Here is a 16,188-nt window from a genome sequence, read left to right on the forward strand (position 1 = left end):
GTTGGTTTTGCAAGATTCAAGTTGTGTTAAGATTTACGTTAAAGGGATATAGTTCATCCAAAATGAAAATTCTCTCATCATTTACTCACCCTCATGCCATCCCAGATGTGTATGACTTTCTTTCATCTGCAGAACACAAATTATGATTTTAGAAGATTATTTCAGCTCTGTAGGTCTATACAATGCATGTGAATGGTGTGAATGGTGACCAGTACTCTGAAGTTCCAAAAAGCACATCCACATGACTCCATTAGTTAAATCTATATTTTCAGATTTGATGTGATAGGTGTGGGTGAGAAACAGATCAATATTTAAGTACTTTTTTGCTAGAAATTCTTCTCCCTGCCCAGTAGGGGGCGGTATGCATGAAGAATGTGAATCACCAAAAACACAAGAAGAAGAATGTGACAGTGAAAGTTAAAGTGGAGATTGACTCAAATATTTATGTGTTTCTCACCCACACCTATCATATTCCTTTAGAAGTTATGGATTTAACCACTGGAGTCGTATGGATTACTTTAATGTTTCCTTTATGTGCTTTTTGGTGCTACAAAGTTCTGGTCACCATTCACTTGCACTGTATGGACCTACAGAGCTGAAATATTCTTCTAAACATCTTCATTTGTGTTCAGCAGAAGAAAGTAAGTCATACACTTCTGGGATGGCATGAGGGTGAGTAAATGATGAGAGATTTTTCATTTTTGGGTGAACTATCCCTTTAAGTTGAATGATTAGTGATAAGAACATAGAGAATCATTCAACACAGCTCTCACGACATTTGTGATTTTTCTGTGATTTATGATTACAGAAAAATGATTTTTTTAAATCATTCTAGAGAGATCTCAAAGAAACATTTCTAGCCAAAACTAGGGTTAAAAACAGAAGAAGAAAAAATGTATATTCATAATAGAAATTTCCACTTAATTTCCCTTTTTAAAATTGTATTCTTTCCATGGCAGTTTTTCATGACCGTGGGAACCCAGAATGATTAATAGTTTAAAAAAAATTGGGAGTGAATTATACTCTTATTGGTAGTTTTATCAAATTATCTAAAATAATTAATAAACACACGTCCAAGGAGCAAGGGGATGTTTACAATTCACTAATTCTAAAGAAATCTGCGGTGTTTTCTGTGGCATTGTGCAGTCACATATTCCAGACAGGGCTAGTTTTCAATTACAGCAAGCCAAAATCCTAAATGTTTGACAATTCTGCACCTGCAATCATTCACAATACAAACACCTATGTAAAAAAATACAAAATAAAAGACAAATTCACAAACAAACAAATAAACCTTATTCGTTATGAATTTACAATGACATGTGCACTAAACTCTGCTAATGAATTTCAGTAAGATCATTACGGTTTGATCTCTGTCTCCACTGTTGATCATTTTGACTGATGTTCATTTCAGTGTGACAAACTCTAGGGGAACATGATGAGTCAATAGTTAATGTTACACTGCAACCTTCTGGACAAATCCTGTACTGAACGCAGCTGCTTTATAGTGCAGGTTTATTATGCTCAGGTTTTCTTAGCTCATCAAACACTATTAGTAACTGTATTGGGTCGTTTGCTAAGATAGTGTGACGCTACCTTTACTGTAGATCAATCATACAAGTATGTCAATGAAATTCCACAAAAGATATACAAGAAATTGAAAGGTTGGACCCCATTGACTTGCACTGTATGGACAAAAACACATGATCCATCCTTCAAAAAATCTTTGTTTGTGTCCCGCAGAAGAAAGAAAGTCATGAGTACGAGACAGTATGAGTAAATTATGAGAGAATTATAATTTTTATATTTTATATATTTTATAATTAAAGATATTATTGATTATTTGTTTAACACGTATTGTCATTTTTCCCCCTAAAATTTATATTGAGATCAAACAATAATTGACGGAGAGTCTGCAGTACTGCGTCAGACTCCCTGTTGCAGACCCCTGTTATTTTATGTGTCTTGTTATGAACCCTGATTATGTTCATTGAGGACTCACCAATCCCAGAGTTGGCTCCCGTGATGACTATGACCATGTCTGAGAGGTCACGACCCTGCAGTATCTCTAGAGCGGTAGTGTTGCCATCGTAACGTTTGGGTTTCAGCTGCATGTCTTCTATAGTAAACGCCTGCCGAGGGTCAAAATACGTCATGCGTTTGTTGATGTGACTTATGAAAAGAAGGGGGGGAAAAAAGCAACAAAAAAAAAACATAAATAGCCAGTACAGCAGAGCAGCACATGCATCATTGGACTCTATCACAACACACATTGTAACCCTTTACATAGTGGTTTTGCACATGCTCTCACCAGAGCCACTTACAAGAACACGTATATATTGTATATGTGGCAATTCCCTACACAAGCAGTTAATATATAATATATTAATAATATTTCCTGTAACAAGAAGTTTGGGTGGGACATATCGAAGGACTTGACTTTCCCTTTTTGTTTTTTGTTTATGTCGCATCTGTGAACTGTGATTTTCTACTTGCTATTACTGTTCGATTGCAGGTGGTATCAGAAGGAAAGATGTTCCAGGAAGCATTTTATCGGACCAAAATTGTGTTTACGCCCCTGAGTGCAAGATGATGTCATTAATATTATTGGTCTGTTTTCCCAGATGAGAAGGAGAGAATATATTAGGAGATACAGTAGATGGCCTCAAAGCTTACAGAAATTACATAAAAGCCACCAAACTGCAAAACTGATTTTAAACTTTAATATTTTACATTTATGTTTATCAGCAGAATATACTTAGTTCAAACACACATCACAATGTTGTGAAACCATGATGTGGACAGCATGTTCACTGAACTCACTCAACATAGTAGATTTGGCCCTTGTCATCTGTTTCCTGCTCCCATCCATATGGCAGAGCTAAAGAATAACAATAAAATAAAATATCAAATAAAAACATATTATCAGTGAATGGTTACATTTTCCAATAGGTTTTCTAAGGTGATAAAAATGAGAAAATCTAGTTTAAATACATGTGTCAAGTTTGTAGAAATGTGATCTCATGTTGGTTTCACAAATGTTGGGAAAAGAAATGGGTAGCATTTTCAAAAAAATAATAATAATAATTAGATTTAACGACTGTAAAAATGTCATGCGGTGTAACCACAAAAAAAAAAAAAAAAAAAAAAAAAAAAGGTATTAAAATATTTCCTTGCTCCTTGAATACATGAGTCATTAACATAATCATATAGCTTAATCATTAATATTTAAAAAACAAGTTTTCAAACATATTTTTGAAAAATAATGAAAAAATATATTTGAAAACTTTGAAACTTTTTGAGTCAAGAATATCAAGAAGTTTTCTCAGGGTTACTCCATATGACATGAACAAAATGTGCCTTTTCATAAAAATGCCAAAATATTCATATTTAATGGTATGACCAAATATTAATATATAAAAAAATTCACACATAGTCAGTAGGGTCTAAAAGGGGTCCTCTCTGCATTTTTTTTTTTTTTTCTTTTTTTTTGTGTGTGTGTGTGTTTTTTAATAATCGCTACCATGTTGGTACCATGACTTTGATTTGGTGAACAAAAGCTGTTTTTTTTTTGTTTTTTTTTTTTTAATATTACTCATATCTAAACTCATAAATGTTTTATTACTCATATTGGTTTAACTGCTTACTTAAAAAAAAAAATATATATATATATATATATATATATATATATATAATAAAAGATTATTCTGCACTACCCATGCCAACACTTAAGAAATGCAGCTTTAAATGAGACTTTGATTTTGTTTTCTGTCTCCAGACAGTTACACCACATGACATTTTATTTTTTTACTTTTAAGCCCCATAAAAGAATTGAAAATATCAAAATGACTCTGAACTCAGACACTGAAACATAATAATAATAATTTATTATAATGTAATAATTTAATTAATCTGGACAAAAAACATGGGCATCAATTAATTGACCCCTTTATCAAAACATGTCAAAATAGCACAAAAAAACTATACATTTTAATCATGCTGCTCTAATGTGTACAAACAGCATCATCAAATGATTGTCCATCACTCTGTTAATGTTACATTCAAATCTATTGACGTTATAAAATCATTGTCATACCTCCAGCACAGCGTTTCTTCTTCCCAGTTTTGGGATGTTCCCATTGAGTCTTCATTTCCTCATGGCTGAAATGAATTATGACATTAGACTGACAATGTAATGTGTCAATCACTCTTATAAATCACATCACAAATGCCACTGGCGTGCTACACACTCATACATCTTTCTTTCACTGGGATATAATCAGAAGTGTAAATGCACATGCAGAGGTCACACGTGTATGTTGTATGTGTTTTGTGTACAGTATTATCAAACACTCACTTGGCATAATAAACCCATCCGTCTTTAGTGGATCTCTCCTCCCAGCCGGGCGGAAGCTCATCTTCACTGTCTGTATCATCCATACCTGCGTATTTAAGAGCTGCCATAGCGGACTGATTGTTTTAAATGCAATAACTCACTGAACTTGTGAGAGAAATGTATCTGACAGCAAATTCACGTTAAACTAATGCTGCTGCAGCACTTCCGCAATCATAACGTGACGTCATGTTGAGTGGCTTTCTGGGAAATGTAGGCGGCTTGAACAACAATTTCAGCTTTTCAGCGTTCGAATTTAAACAATAGAAACAAAAAGGTAGATTTTGCCCAATTATTATTATTATTATTATTATTATTATTTCTTTCTTTCTTGCAATTTTCATAATATACTATTAGGGCAAGTTGTCACAAAATGTCAATGTGTGTTAAATGAGCTGTATCGTTTTTCCTGGACAATATCGAGAAAAATGTTCAATAGCTTTTTTTTTTTTTAGACTTAATAGTTTGTCTATAAAGATATTTATTTTAAAAAATAAACTTACCCTAAGAAATATTCATTGGAGTAAAAAAGTGTGCTAACTACTAGTAGGCTACTGGTGTCCAGGGGCGTCATGCACCGAATGTTTTTGAGGGGGCACCAGGGTCAACCAAACTCAACCCACCACCACCATTTATGCAAAGTTCATATTGCTGCAACAAGCAGTATGAATCACAGAAAATGGTATAAAACACCTGTTTTAATCAGTAATTGTATCAGTAACGGTTGCATTCGATTGCATTTTTACATCTTCAGACAGTTTTACATCGCTTTCTTGTGCTCTTGCCACTTCTTTTGTGCACATATTTTCCATACACAACATAAGAGGCAGTTCAAAATGTGTCTCAGCTCAAAAGAGAGTGAGCTGAAGCCTATCTCTAAAGAAGGTGAACATGCAGCCTTCCCCTGAATGTGGTGGTTACTATAAATGTAGTTTTCCTTGTTCAGTGTATTGATAATAATACTAACTAAATTAACTTACTAAAAGAAAATTAACCAAATTAAATGGTTTGTATTTTGTGTCTTGTATTTCTCTTTAAATCATCCATGCAAACTCAGTAGATTTGAAATAGGTGTCATGGCTGGGGGGCTTGGTTGACACTTAAAAGCACTCTAAAGTAATATTAGTTCTTTTTAACACGTATCTATTACCATTACATTCTATTTTATAAAAAATGAAATAAAAACTGCATTGCTGCGGGATTTAATCTCAGGGTACGCACAACAACCTGACCAAGAAAAGAAGTGTATTGTCAAGTGGGGTCCGGGCATGTTCCATAGATTGAAGTTTTTCATTTTCTTGAGTACATATGTATCTATTGGCTGAAGCATTTCTAAAGAGGCCGTTCATACCAGAGTGATGTATATTAACCTTTCAATTAAGGGGCAATATTTGACCCCTGGAGTTGTTTTTCATGGGCATTTTTTTACATTTTAAGAGGGCATTGTTGGGGCATCATCTGGCATAACAGTTCTAATTCATGATTCACCTTTGTGGTTTTAATAAACTATTGTCACACACAACAGTGCATCATGAGTTATTAGGATTTATAATGAGAGGATGTACAATTTTATAAAAGAGAAGAACCCATAGACGAGAGAGTCACTGCACTGTTCACAATAACAGTGACTGGACGAATACTGTGGAAATGTTGCCAAGCAAACCATCTGTTTGTTTCATCTTCTGAAATATGCCAAGAAAACACGGAAAACTGTCTCTTCATCATGCCAGTTATCGCAATTGCCATCACTGTTTGACACATTACAGTTTTCCCCTAGACAGAGAATGTAAACAGCACGGGTCGTCTCCATCTGTTCAGCCGCCTGCCACCTTTCTCAAGAGATTCAAAATCTGCTGCTAGAGAGGAACCATGTAAAACTGCCTTTAATTACTTAAAAAAAAAAAAAAAAAAAAAAGACCAACAGTTGAAAGTGGAGAGGAACTGCTGCTTTCTTTAAACATGAAGAAAAGAGAGTGTTATCCTGCAAAACCAGTCAGACGCATTTCAGCACCAAAGGAAATGAACAGTGACCAATCAAACAAAAATACTGACATAATCTATATTAGACTATGAAAAAAAGACTGACTGTTCCACTGAGACAGACACAGTTTGGAAAGGTTAACTGCACATAAGTTGATTTAATTAATTAGCTTGGTGCTTTCCCATATGTGCAGACCTTCCCTATGAGCCGCGATCCAAGGCAGCCACAGCACATCGCCTTTAGCGGAACATGTGACTCCATTGGACTTACAAAAAATACATTTAGAATGTGAATAAAGATTTCTGCCACATACACATTCTTTTTTTTTTTTTTATTATGTGCAATAATCATTCAATTTAATTATCAAAGGTAAAAATATGTTTTTGGAAGTTAAAATAATCCATTTAAAATCCTCTTGGCTCAAATATCTGAGGGGGCACAGTTCTTACTTTGAATGGGCATGACGCCTCTGCTAGTGTCCCCTAACTAAAGGTTAAATTTGGCAGAATTCCTCTGTTTTGAGCATGTTCCCCACCCAGACCTTTTAAATTATCCTCTGTAACAAATGTATTAAAAGTGGCAAAATCAAGGGAAATTCTACTTTTCACATTTAAATAATTAAAAAATTATTTGTGTGCACATTTTTCTAACAAAAAATCACTATACCAAAAATGCTGTCATTAACATCACAACTCCCATTAAGAACAATTCAGTTATATATACAGTGCATTCATAAAGTATTCAGACTCCTAAAATTGTTGTGAGAAGAATATCATCTCAGAATGTTATTCTGAGATGCGGGTTGGCACTGTTTTGGTGGCACAAGGGGGACCTACACAATATTAGGCAGGTGGTTTTAATGTTGTGGCTGATCAGTACAGTGCATTCAGAAAGTATTCAGACCCCTTCATATTTTCACATTTTGTTATGTTGCAGCCTTATGCTAAAATGCTTTAAATATTTTTTTCCACATCAATCTACACTCCATACACCATAATGACAAAGCAAAAACAGATTTTTAATAACTTTTCAAATGTATTAAAAAGAAAAAAACTGAAATATCTTACTGACATAAGTATTCAGATCCTTTGCTGTGACACTTGAAATGTAGCTCAGGTGCATCCCATTTATCCAGATCATCTTTGAGATGTTTCTGCACTTTGATTGGAGTCCACCTGTGGCAAATTCATAAGGTCTACATAAGGTCTCACAGCTGAAAATGCATATCAGAGCAAAAACCAAGCCATGAGGTCAAAGGAACTGTCTGCAGAGCTCAGAGGCAGGATTGTATTGAGGCACAGATCTGGGGAAGGCTACAAAAAATTTCGGCTGCACTGAAGGTTCCCAAGAGCATAGTGGCCTCCATAATTCTTAAATGGAAGAAATTTGGAACAACCAGGACCAAGAGCTGGCTGCCTGGCCAAACTGAGCAATCGGGGAGAAGGGCCTTGGTATGAGAGGTGACCAAGAACCTGATGGTCACTCTGGTTGAGCTCCAGAGACCTTGTGTGGAGATGGGAGAAACTTGCAGAAGGACAACCATCACTGCAACACTCCACCGATCTGGGCTTTATGACAGAGTGGCCAGACAGAAGACTCTCCTCAATGCAAGACATTAAAAAAGCACCTAAAGGACTCTCAGACTATTAGAAACAAAAATCTCTGGTCTGATGAAAGGAAGATTGAACTGTTTGGCCTCAATTCCAAGCGTCATGTCTGGAGGAAACCAGGCACCGCTCATCACCTGTGCAATACCATCCCAACGGTGAAGCATGGTGGTTGTAGCATCATGCTGTGGGGGTGTTTTTCAGCAGCAGGGACTGGGGGACTGGTCAGGGTTGAAGGAAAGCTGAACGTGGCAAAATACAGAGATATCCTAAATGAAAACCTAGTCCAGAGTGCTAAGGACTTCAGACTGGGCCAAAGGTTCACCTTCCAACAGGACATTGACCCTAAGCACACAGCCAAGACAATGCAAGTGTGGCTTAGGGACAACTCCGTGAATATCCTTGAGTGGCCCAGCCAGACTGGAACCCAATAGAACATCTCTGGAGAGATCTGAAAATGGCTGTCCACCGACAGTCCCCATCCAACCTGACAGAGCTTGAGATGATCTGCAGAGAAGAATGGCAGAAAATCCCCAAATTCAGTTGTGCAAAGTTTGTCGCATCATACCCAAAAAGACTTGAGTCTGTAATCGCTGCCAAAGGTGCTTCAACTAAGTACTGAGTTAAGGGTCTGAATACTTGTGTCAATGTGAAATTTCAGTTTTTTCTTTTTAATAAATTTTCAAAGTTATCAGAAATCTGTTTTTTGCTTTGTCATTATGGGGTATGGAGTGTAGATTGATGTGGAAAAAAAATAATAATTTCAAGCACTTTAGCATAAGGCTGCAACATAACAAAATATGGGAAAAAATGAAGGGGTCTGAATACTTTCTAAATGCACTGTGTGTGTGTGTGTGTGTGTGTGTGTGTGTGTGTGTGTGTATATATATATATATATATATATATATATATATATATATATATATATACAGGTGCTGGTCATATAATTAGAATATCATCAAAAAGTTGATTTCACTAATTCCATTCAAAAAGTGAAACTTGTATATTATATTCATTCTTTACACACAGACTGATATATTTCAAATGTTTATTTCTTTTAATTTTGATGATTATAACTGACAACTAAGGAAAATCCCAAATTCAGTATCTCAGAAAATTAGAATATTGTGAAAAGGTTCAATACTGAAGACACCTGGTGCCACACTCTAATCAGCTAATTAACTCAAAACACCTGCAAAGGCCTTTAAATGGTCTCTCAGTCTAGTTCTGTACGCTACACAATCATGGGGAAGACTGCTGACTTGACAGTTGTCCAAAAGACGACCATTGACACGTTGCACAAGGAGGGCAAGACACAAAAGGTCATTGCAAAAGAGGCTGGCTGTTCACAGAGCTCTGTGTCCAAGCACATTAATAGAGAGGCGAAGGGAAGGAAAAGATGTGGTAGAAAAAAGTGTACAAGCAATAGGGATAACCGCACCCTGGAGAGGATTGTGAAACAAAACCCATTCAAAAATGTTGGGGAGAACCACTACGCACAGACGTATGCAAGACATGGGTTTCAGCTGTCGCATTCCTTGTGTCAAGCCACTCTTGAACAACAGACAGCATCTGAAGCGTCTCGCCTGGGCTAAAGACAAAAAGGACTGGACTGCTGCTGAGTGGTCCAAAGTTATGTTCTCTGATGAAAGTAAATTTTGCTTTTCCTTTGGAAATCAGGGTCCCAGAGTCTGGAGGAAGAGAGGAGAGGCACACAATCCACGTTGCTTGAGGTCCAGTGTAAAGTTTCCACAGTCAGTGATGGTTTGGGGTGCCATGTCATCTGCTGGTGTTGGTCCACTGTGTTTTCTGAGGTCAATAAGGTCAACGCAGCCGTATACCAGGACGTTTTAGAGCACTTCATGCTTCCTGCTGCTGACCAACTTTATGGAGATGCAGATTTCATTTTCCAACAGGACTTGGCACCTGCACACAGTGCCAAAGCAACCAGTATCTGGTTTAAGGACCATGGTATCCCTGTATTTAATTGGCCAGCAAACTCGCCTGACCTTAACCCCATAGAAAATCTATGGGGTATTGTGAAGAGGAAGATGCAATATGCCAGACCCAACAATGCAGAAGAGCTGAAGGCCACTATCAGAGCAACCTGGGCTCTCATAACACCTGAGCAGTGCCACAGACTGATCGACTCCATGCCACGCCGCATTGCTGCAGTAATTCAGGCAAAAGGAGCCCCAACTAAGTATTGAGTGCTGTACATGCTCATACTTTTCATGTACATACTTTTCAGTTGGCCAAGATTTCTAAAAATCCTTTCTTTGTATTGGTCTTAAGTAATATTCTAATTTTCTGAGATACTGAATTTGGGATTTTCCTTAGTTGTCAGTTATAATCATCAAAATTAAAAGAAATAAACATTTGAAATATATCAGACTGTGTGTAATGAATGAATATAATATACAAGTTTCACTTTTTGAATGAATTAGTGAAATAAATCAACTTTTTGATGATATTCTAATTATATGACCAGCACCTGCATATATATATATACCGATCAGCCACAACATTAAAACCATCTGCCTAATATTGTGTAGGTCCCCCTTGTGCTGCCAAAACAGTGCCAACCCGCATCTCAGAATAGCATTCTGATATAATATTCTTCTCACAACAATTGTTCAGATAACCGCTCTGTACAATTGACTTTGTCAGTTCGAACCAGTCTGACCATTCTCTGTTGCCCTCTCTCATCAACAAGGCATTTCTGTCCACAGAACTGCCACTTATTGGATGTTTTTGGCATTTTTTTTGGATGGTGCCAAAAACATCCAATAAGTGGCAGTTCTGTTTTTTTTTTTTTTTTGTTTTTTATCAGAAGGGAAATTGTTTATTTGGCTACAAAATCATACAAATATATTTTAAAGGCATTACGTAATGAGCTAAACTCTTTAGAACTCTTCATGAGTTCATCCGTCGGATAAAAGCAATGAAGCGCATTCTGTGATGTTGTAAACCCATTTCATGCGTCATCTCTGTTGGGCTATATAAGCCGCACGACTTGCTTATTAGGCGCATTCGAAGTTACTTCCACGTAAAAGCAGCTCATGGAAGGTAAGATAACGTCCATGGATACTTATGATTTTAACATTTAATTTAGGGTTACAGTTATTATTGCAGTAGCTTTGGTTTGTAATCGTTAATGCTGTTTGCAAGAAATGAATCTGGATAAAAACTATTTACAGTCTACAATTTAAATGAGCAGTTTGCAATTTAAGTTTATTCCTGTTGAGTATGTTTTTTTTTTTCTTGTAATATGTTTTCCTTAACATGGTGGAAGTGCAACTGAAAGAGAAAAGATGATCTTAAGATATCTTTTTCATGTCTCTCTAATGGATTCATACTGAGAGCAGTTTGGTTGCTTTTGTAATCGTTAATGCTGCGTGTTAGGAAATAATTCTTAAAAATTAAACTTGTAGTCTTGCGTGTGTATGGTAGGTTTCATAGCAGAACACTAGATGGCAGCTCCGACACAGCAGAAAATACCAATCATGGGGTATTGATTATTAGTATTACCTCAATATTGTGTTATAGAAGTTATTTGTTGTTTTGGAGTTGCATCCTCTTCAGAGTGCATTGTTAAAGTCTTTTGCAATCTTATTTGGCTAGATGGGATTAGAAACAGACAAATCTTTAAATTTTAGTTATAATTTCTGTTTGGTTACATAAAAACGACTACAGTATTTATTTGTTCATTTATTTTTGTAATGTCTGTGCAGATTTTATTCTTACTGTAAAGTGTAAATATTGAGTTGCTTTAAATGACCACAAGTAATCCCTTATGATACTAATGCGTTGGTCTAGTGGTCTAGTGTGAAATGTAGTATAGATTGTGATTCATTTAATATGAGAATTAATGAAATTACAGGGTGATGCTGACTGAACATATCACTAACAGTACACAAACATCTAGAGAAACACTCAGAAGCTAGCCCACATAAAGTTGGTGTCACTCTAGCAGACTCAAAACAACTCGATTTTGTCTGAGGGTGTCACACATGCAGAATCTTTTGCGGAGATCTCGCTCTCTTCAGTCGGAGATATAACACATTTGCTGATTAACAATGGTGGAGGGGTGACAAACATACCGACTCACCTCTACTCTCTCTCTGACTCCCTGTCATCTGGAGCTCAGGGAAATATCAACAGGAGTGCAGTGTGAGCATGAACAATTGCATCAGAGTGATTTAGGATGCGATTCATGGAGTAACTTTACCTTGTGAGAGTGCAGTTTGGTTGTTTTTGTAATTGTTAATGCTGTGAGTTAGGAAATAATTAAGAAAAACGTATACGTATGCATCTTTCGGAATCCAAACATGGTATTAATAATTAGTATTATCTAAATATGTGTATTTTAGTAGTTATTTGTTGATTTGGATTTGCATGGTCTTCAGAGTACATTGTTAAAGTCTAATGCAATCTTATTATAATTTAGTACTAGTAATCATGTCTGTTTGGTCACGTAAAAATTACTATTCTAGTTACTTATTTATTAGTTTGTCTATCTATTTATTTTTGCAATGTCTGAGCAAATGTTATTCTTACAGTAATCTGTTAATGCAGGGCATGTTTATGGGTGGGCTAGAATGGGCATTGCCCACCCTGAAGGTTCATCTGCCCACCCTAATGGATCAGATGGATGGCAAAACAAAAGCTGTGCAGTGCGACAGTTTTGATCATTTTGTTTAATCTCTGGTGCTTGGAAAATTCACAAAAGTTGCATATTAAGAGTGTTGCAACAAAGAACCTGTACAATGAGTCTTATTTACTTTGCTATTGTGAAATCTCCAGCGCTCAAACTTTACGATGAGCTTTCAGGGTCGAGTAATGTTCACTCTGTGCTGCGGCTGCAGTCGCGTAGCCGCGCTTAGATCCGCAAACCACAATTTGATGTAGGTACTACTCACAAAAAAGAGAACGGCAGAAACTGAAAGCCTGGTGATCACTTAAAACGTGAGATATTGTATTCTTTTTTGCCCCGAAAAGTTGTGAATATCTGGATGCTTAACTTAGAGAGGACGAGTTTTAAGAGCAGTGAGCTCTTCACTCTGAAACTCTGGATTCAGCATTTTTCAGAGATTTATAACACCACAGTGGGATGCGTTCCTTTGATAGACTATTCGTATTAGTGGTCGACAGATAAGGGTTTTCTGGTGGTCTGTTTATAAACCATTACAGTGAATTTAGTCATTTACATTTATTAATAACTTTTATTAAAAATCTAAGAATTAGTGGAGAATTCACTAAGAATGGATTGCTGCCAGTACAAGCACTGGTTATTTACACACGCTGTCTTTACAGATTTAGCGGCTGATTCAAGAAATTATGCAGATCAGGCAACGGCGCAAATACTGAACGCAATTTCCATGTGCAGTTCTGATCTTGTGGGTCGATTCTGAGTCAATCAGTGGGAGAGGGAGATAAAGGGGAGCCAGGGGCCAGTTCGAGAGAGAGAGAGACACACACGCGGCCACGCTGTGCGTTTATGTTTGTTTAAGTTCATTGTTTAAATTAATTTATGCATTAAAAGTTTACATTGATTGTTCAGCCGGTTCCCACCTCCTCCTTGCCCATCCTTTACCCATTACATTGGTGCGGAAAACACGGGAAGAAAGAGGGATGTGCTGTCGCGGAGTCCTTGCCGCTGCCTTCCGCCAGAGGAGTACCCACAGCCGTCTGCCTGAGGAAGGAGGGGTCACTGCCAGCCACCAAGACTCGGAGGAACCGTTGCCATCCGCCGAGAAGAGGAGGAGCCATTCCATCCGCCAGGGGTCAGAGGACTCGCTGCTGTCCTCCACAGGGCAGAGGATTGGCTGAGGACCAGGCGATGGCATGTCCGGGGACCGGCGAGCAAGTTTTTCTCTCTCTCTCTTCTCTCTGTGTGCCTCCCGCTCACCCTTTCCCTCTCCCCTTTCCCTCCCCTCATCTCTCTCCAGGAGGCAGGATGGATCATCGGCTGGTGGAATGGCAGGAAGGACAGCATCTCCCTTATGTTTAAGTTCATTGTTCAAGTTAATTTATGCATTAAAAGTTTATGTTGATTGTTTAGCCGGTTCCCACCTCCTCCTTGCCCATCCATTACAGCGTCATTTATGGGTGGGATGGGTGGGACATGTCCATACCACTTTTTGATATAGCTTTCATCAGATACAGAATGCAGAATAATGCAGAAGAAACATCTCCAATTCTTGAATAGGAGTTTCCATTTTGTTCGTATGTTACAATAAATGTCGATCCAGCGCTGGATTTTATTTTTTTGTATAATGAGTGCTCGTTGCTGCTGTTATCAGTGGCACTGAGTGACAGCATTCGTTTATTAAATAAGTACGTTAAATTAGGGCGGAATAGAACCTAGAACTCCTTACAAGAGGTGAAAACTTTACCATGAAACCAGTCTTTCTAATTTATACCTTCAATCATTCATTCATCTAAGAAAGAACTATAGTCTGACACTTTAATTAGATTTGCCGAAGCTGCCAAAGTTAATGGCATTGAATCTTTAAAGAAATTCAAAAGCAGATTATTTGATTGATTATTTGAATCAGCTACCACTTTGTTGAACGTTATACTACAGTAAATATTAATAAGTACAGGAAATAAAATTAGACCTTCATGATCAAAATAGTGAAAAAACGCTATAGACACTATAATTCTTGCATTCTTAATATCAACATTTTGAAAAATGTTCTCCTTGCAATATGTCCCTAAAAATTTTTTGGAGTTTATATACTTTCTATTGACCTAGTCTAATGGTCTAGTGTAAAATTCAGCATAGTTTGTGATAATTTAATATGCTGATTAATGCAAATGCTTGGAAGCTAGCCCTATTAAACCGCCGAGGGAAACTCTCAGAAGCTAGACTTGGTAAAGCACCTAGGGAAATGGTCAGAAGCTAGCCATGTTAAATGAAAATGCTCTGAAGAAAGTCATAGAAAAGCGCATATGTAAACGCTCGGAACCTAGCCCTAATAAAGTGGCTAGAAAACCACTTTTAAGATTGCCCTAGTAAAGCGGTCAGAAAAACTTTCAGAAGCTAGCCCTTGTAAATTGGCTATGGTATAGCTTGTAAGCTAGCCCTATTAAAGTGGGTAGGAAAATGTTCGATAGCCTTAGAAAAGCACTTATGGAAACACTCAGAGGCTAGCTCTAGTAAAGTGCCTAGGGAAACGCTCGGAGGCTAGCTCTAGTAAAGCAACTAGGGAAAAACTCGGAAGCTAGCCCTATTAAAGTGGCTAGGGAAACATTTGGTAGCTAGCCTTAGAAAAGCACCTCTGTAAACACTCGGAGGCTAGCTCTAGTGAATCGCATTGGGAAACACTCAGAAGCTAGCTCTTGTAAAGCACCTAGGCAAAAGCTCGGAAGCAAGCCCTAGTAAAGCGGCAAGGGAAATGCTGAGAAACTAGCCCTATTGAAGTATCATCATACATCATCTTTACACATAGTTTGCCTTGTTCTGAGCCGAAACAATATTTTGACAATCCACCTTCGCCGATCTGTGGCCTACTTTCCAATTGGTGAACTATTAAGGCCCCTGCACACTTCCAACGGAATCGAAGAACGAACGAGTGTGACGTCATTTTGAACAAAATCTGCCAAAGAGGTGTTATTGAGTTTGTTTCGGTGGTTTGTAACAGCTCGCCAGAGCGAATTTTCATGAAAGATTTCTACCGGCTGCTAAATACCTTACTGCCATTAGTCCACATCACTGGTAGGTGTGACCTGAAGCTCCACCCACTTTGAGACCGACAACTTATTCCCGTTCAGTCAGTTAAGATCGGTCAATATGAACACACTGGCGTGTAGAGTTATTAGTGAGCTGGTGCAAACTTACCTACATCTGTATGATCATTCGCTGAGAGACAGTTTTCAAGAACATGTTATGCTATTTTTGTTTTGTTTTGTTTAATTAGTCTATGAAAGGAATCAAATCTACTCAAATGCTCTTAAATGCCCATTACACCCATTTTTTTGGTATGCTGCTTCACTCATAAACCTTCTGCAATGAAAGCCATTCACACATCTGCCCAAAGTAAGATATGCCTATCATTACTCTTATCATACAGTACCTATCATACACTCTTTTACACACCCATCTTTGCAGTACTGTCAGTGTTATCATAAGTTACAATAACAGAGTGTAATTGCCGCATATTATGACTACATATAGTGTGTTAGCGCTAACAGTGCATCAG

The 16,188-nt window shown here is 37.4% G+C and overlaps 1 protein-coding gene across 3 annotated transcripts in view; it reads right to left on the minus strand.

The window, feature by feature from the left end:
- LOC127437465 (WW domain-containing oxidoreductase) overlaps nucleotides 1–4,558 on the minus strand; it is a 346,983-nt gene extending 342,425 nt beyond the window's left edge. For all 3 annotated transcript variants that reach the window (XM_051692403.1, XM_051692404.1, XM_051692405.1), the window contains exons 1-4: nucleotides 4,358–4,558; nucleotides 4,097–4,161; nucleotides 2,824–2,881; nucleotides 2,003–2,172 (exon numbers count right to left, since the gene is read on the minus strand). In XM_051692403.1, coding sequence (XP_051548363.1) covers nucleotides 2,003–2,172; nucleotides 2,824–2,881; nucleotides 4,097–4,161; nucleotides 4,358–4,464 — 400 coding nt within the window. In that variant the 5' untranslated portion in view covers nucleotides 4,465–4,558. The remainder of the gene's footprint in view (nucleotides 1–2,002; nucleotides 2,173–2,823; nucleotides 2,882–4,096; nucleotides 4,162–4,357) is intronic.
- Between the last annotated feature and the right edge of the window lie 11,630 nt (nucleotides 4,559–16,188).

Source organism: Myxocyprinus asiaticus, chromosome 48, assembly GCF_019703515.2.
Source record: "Myxocyprinus asiaticus isolate MX2 ecotype Aquarium Trade chromosome 48, UBuf_Myxa_2, whole genome shotgun sequence".
In the NCBI taxonomy this organism is placed as follows: domain Eukaryota; kingdom Metazoa; phylum Chordata; class Actinopteri; order Cypriniformes; family Catostomidae; genus Myxocyprinus; species Myxocyprinus asiaticus.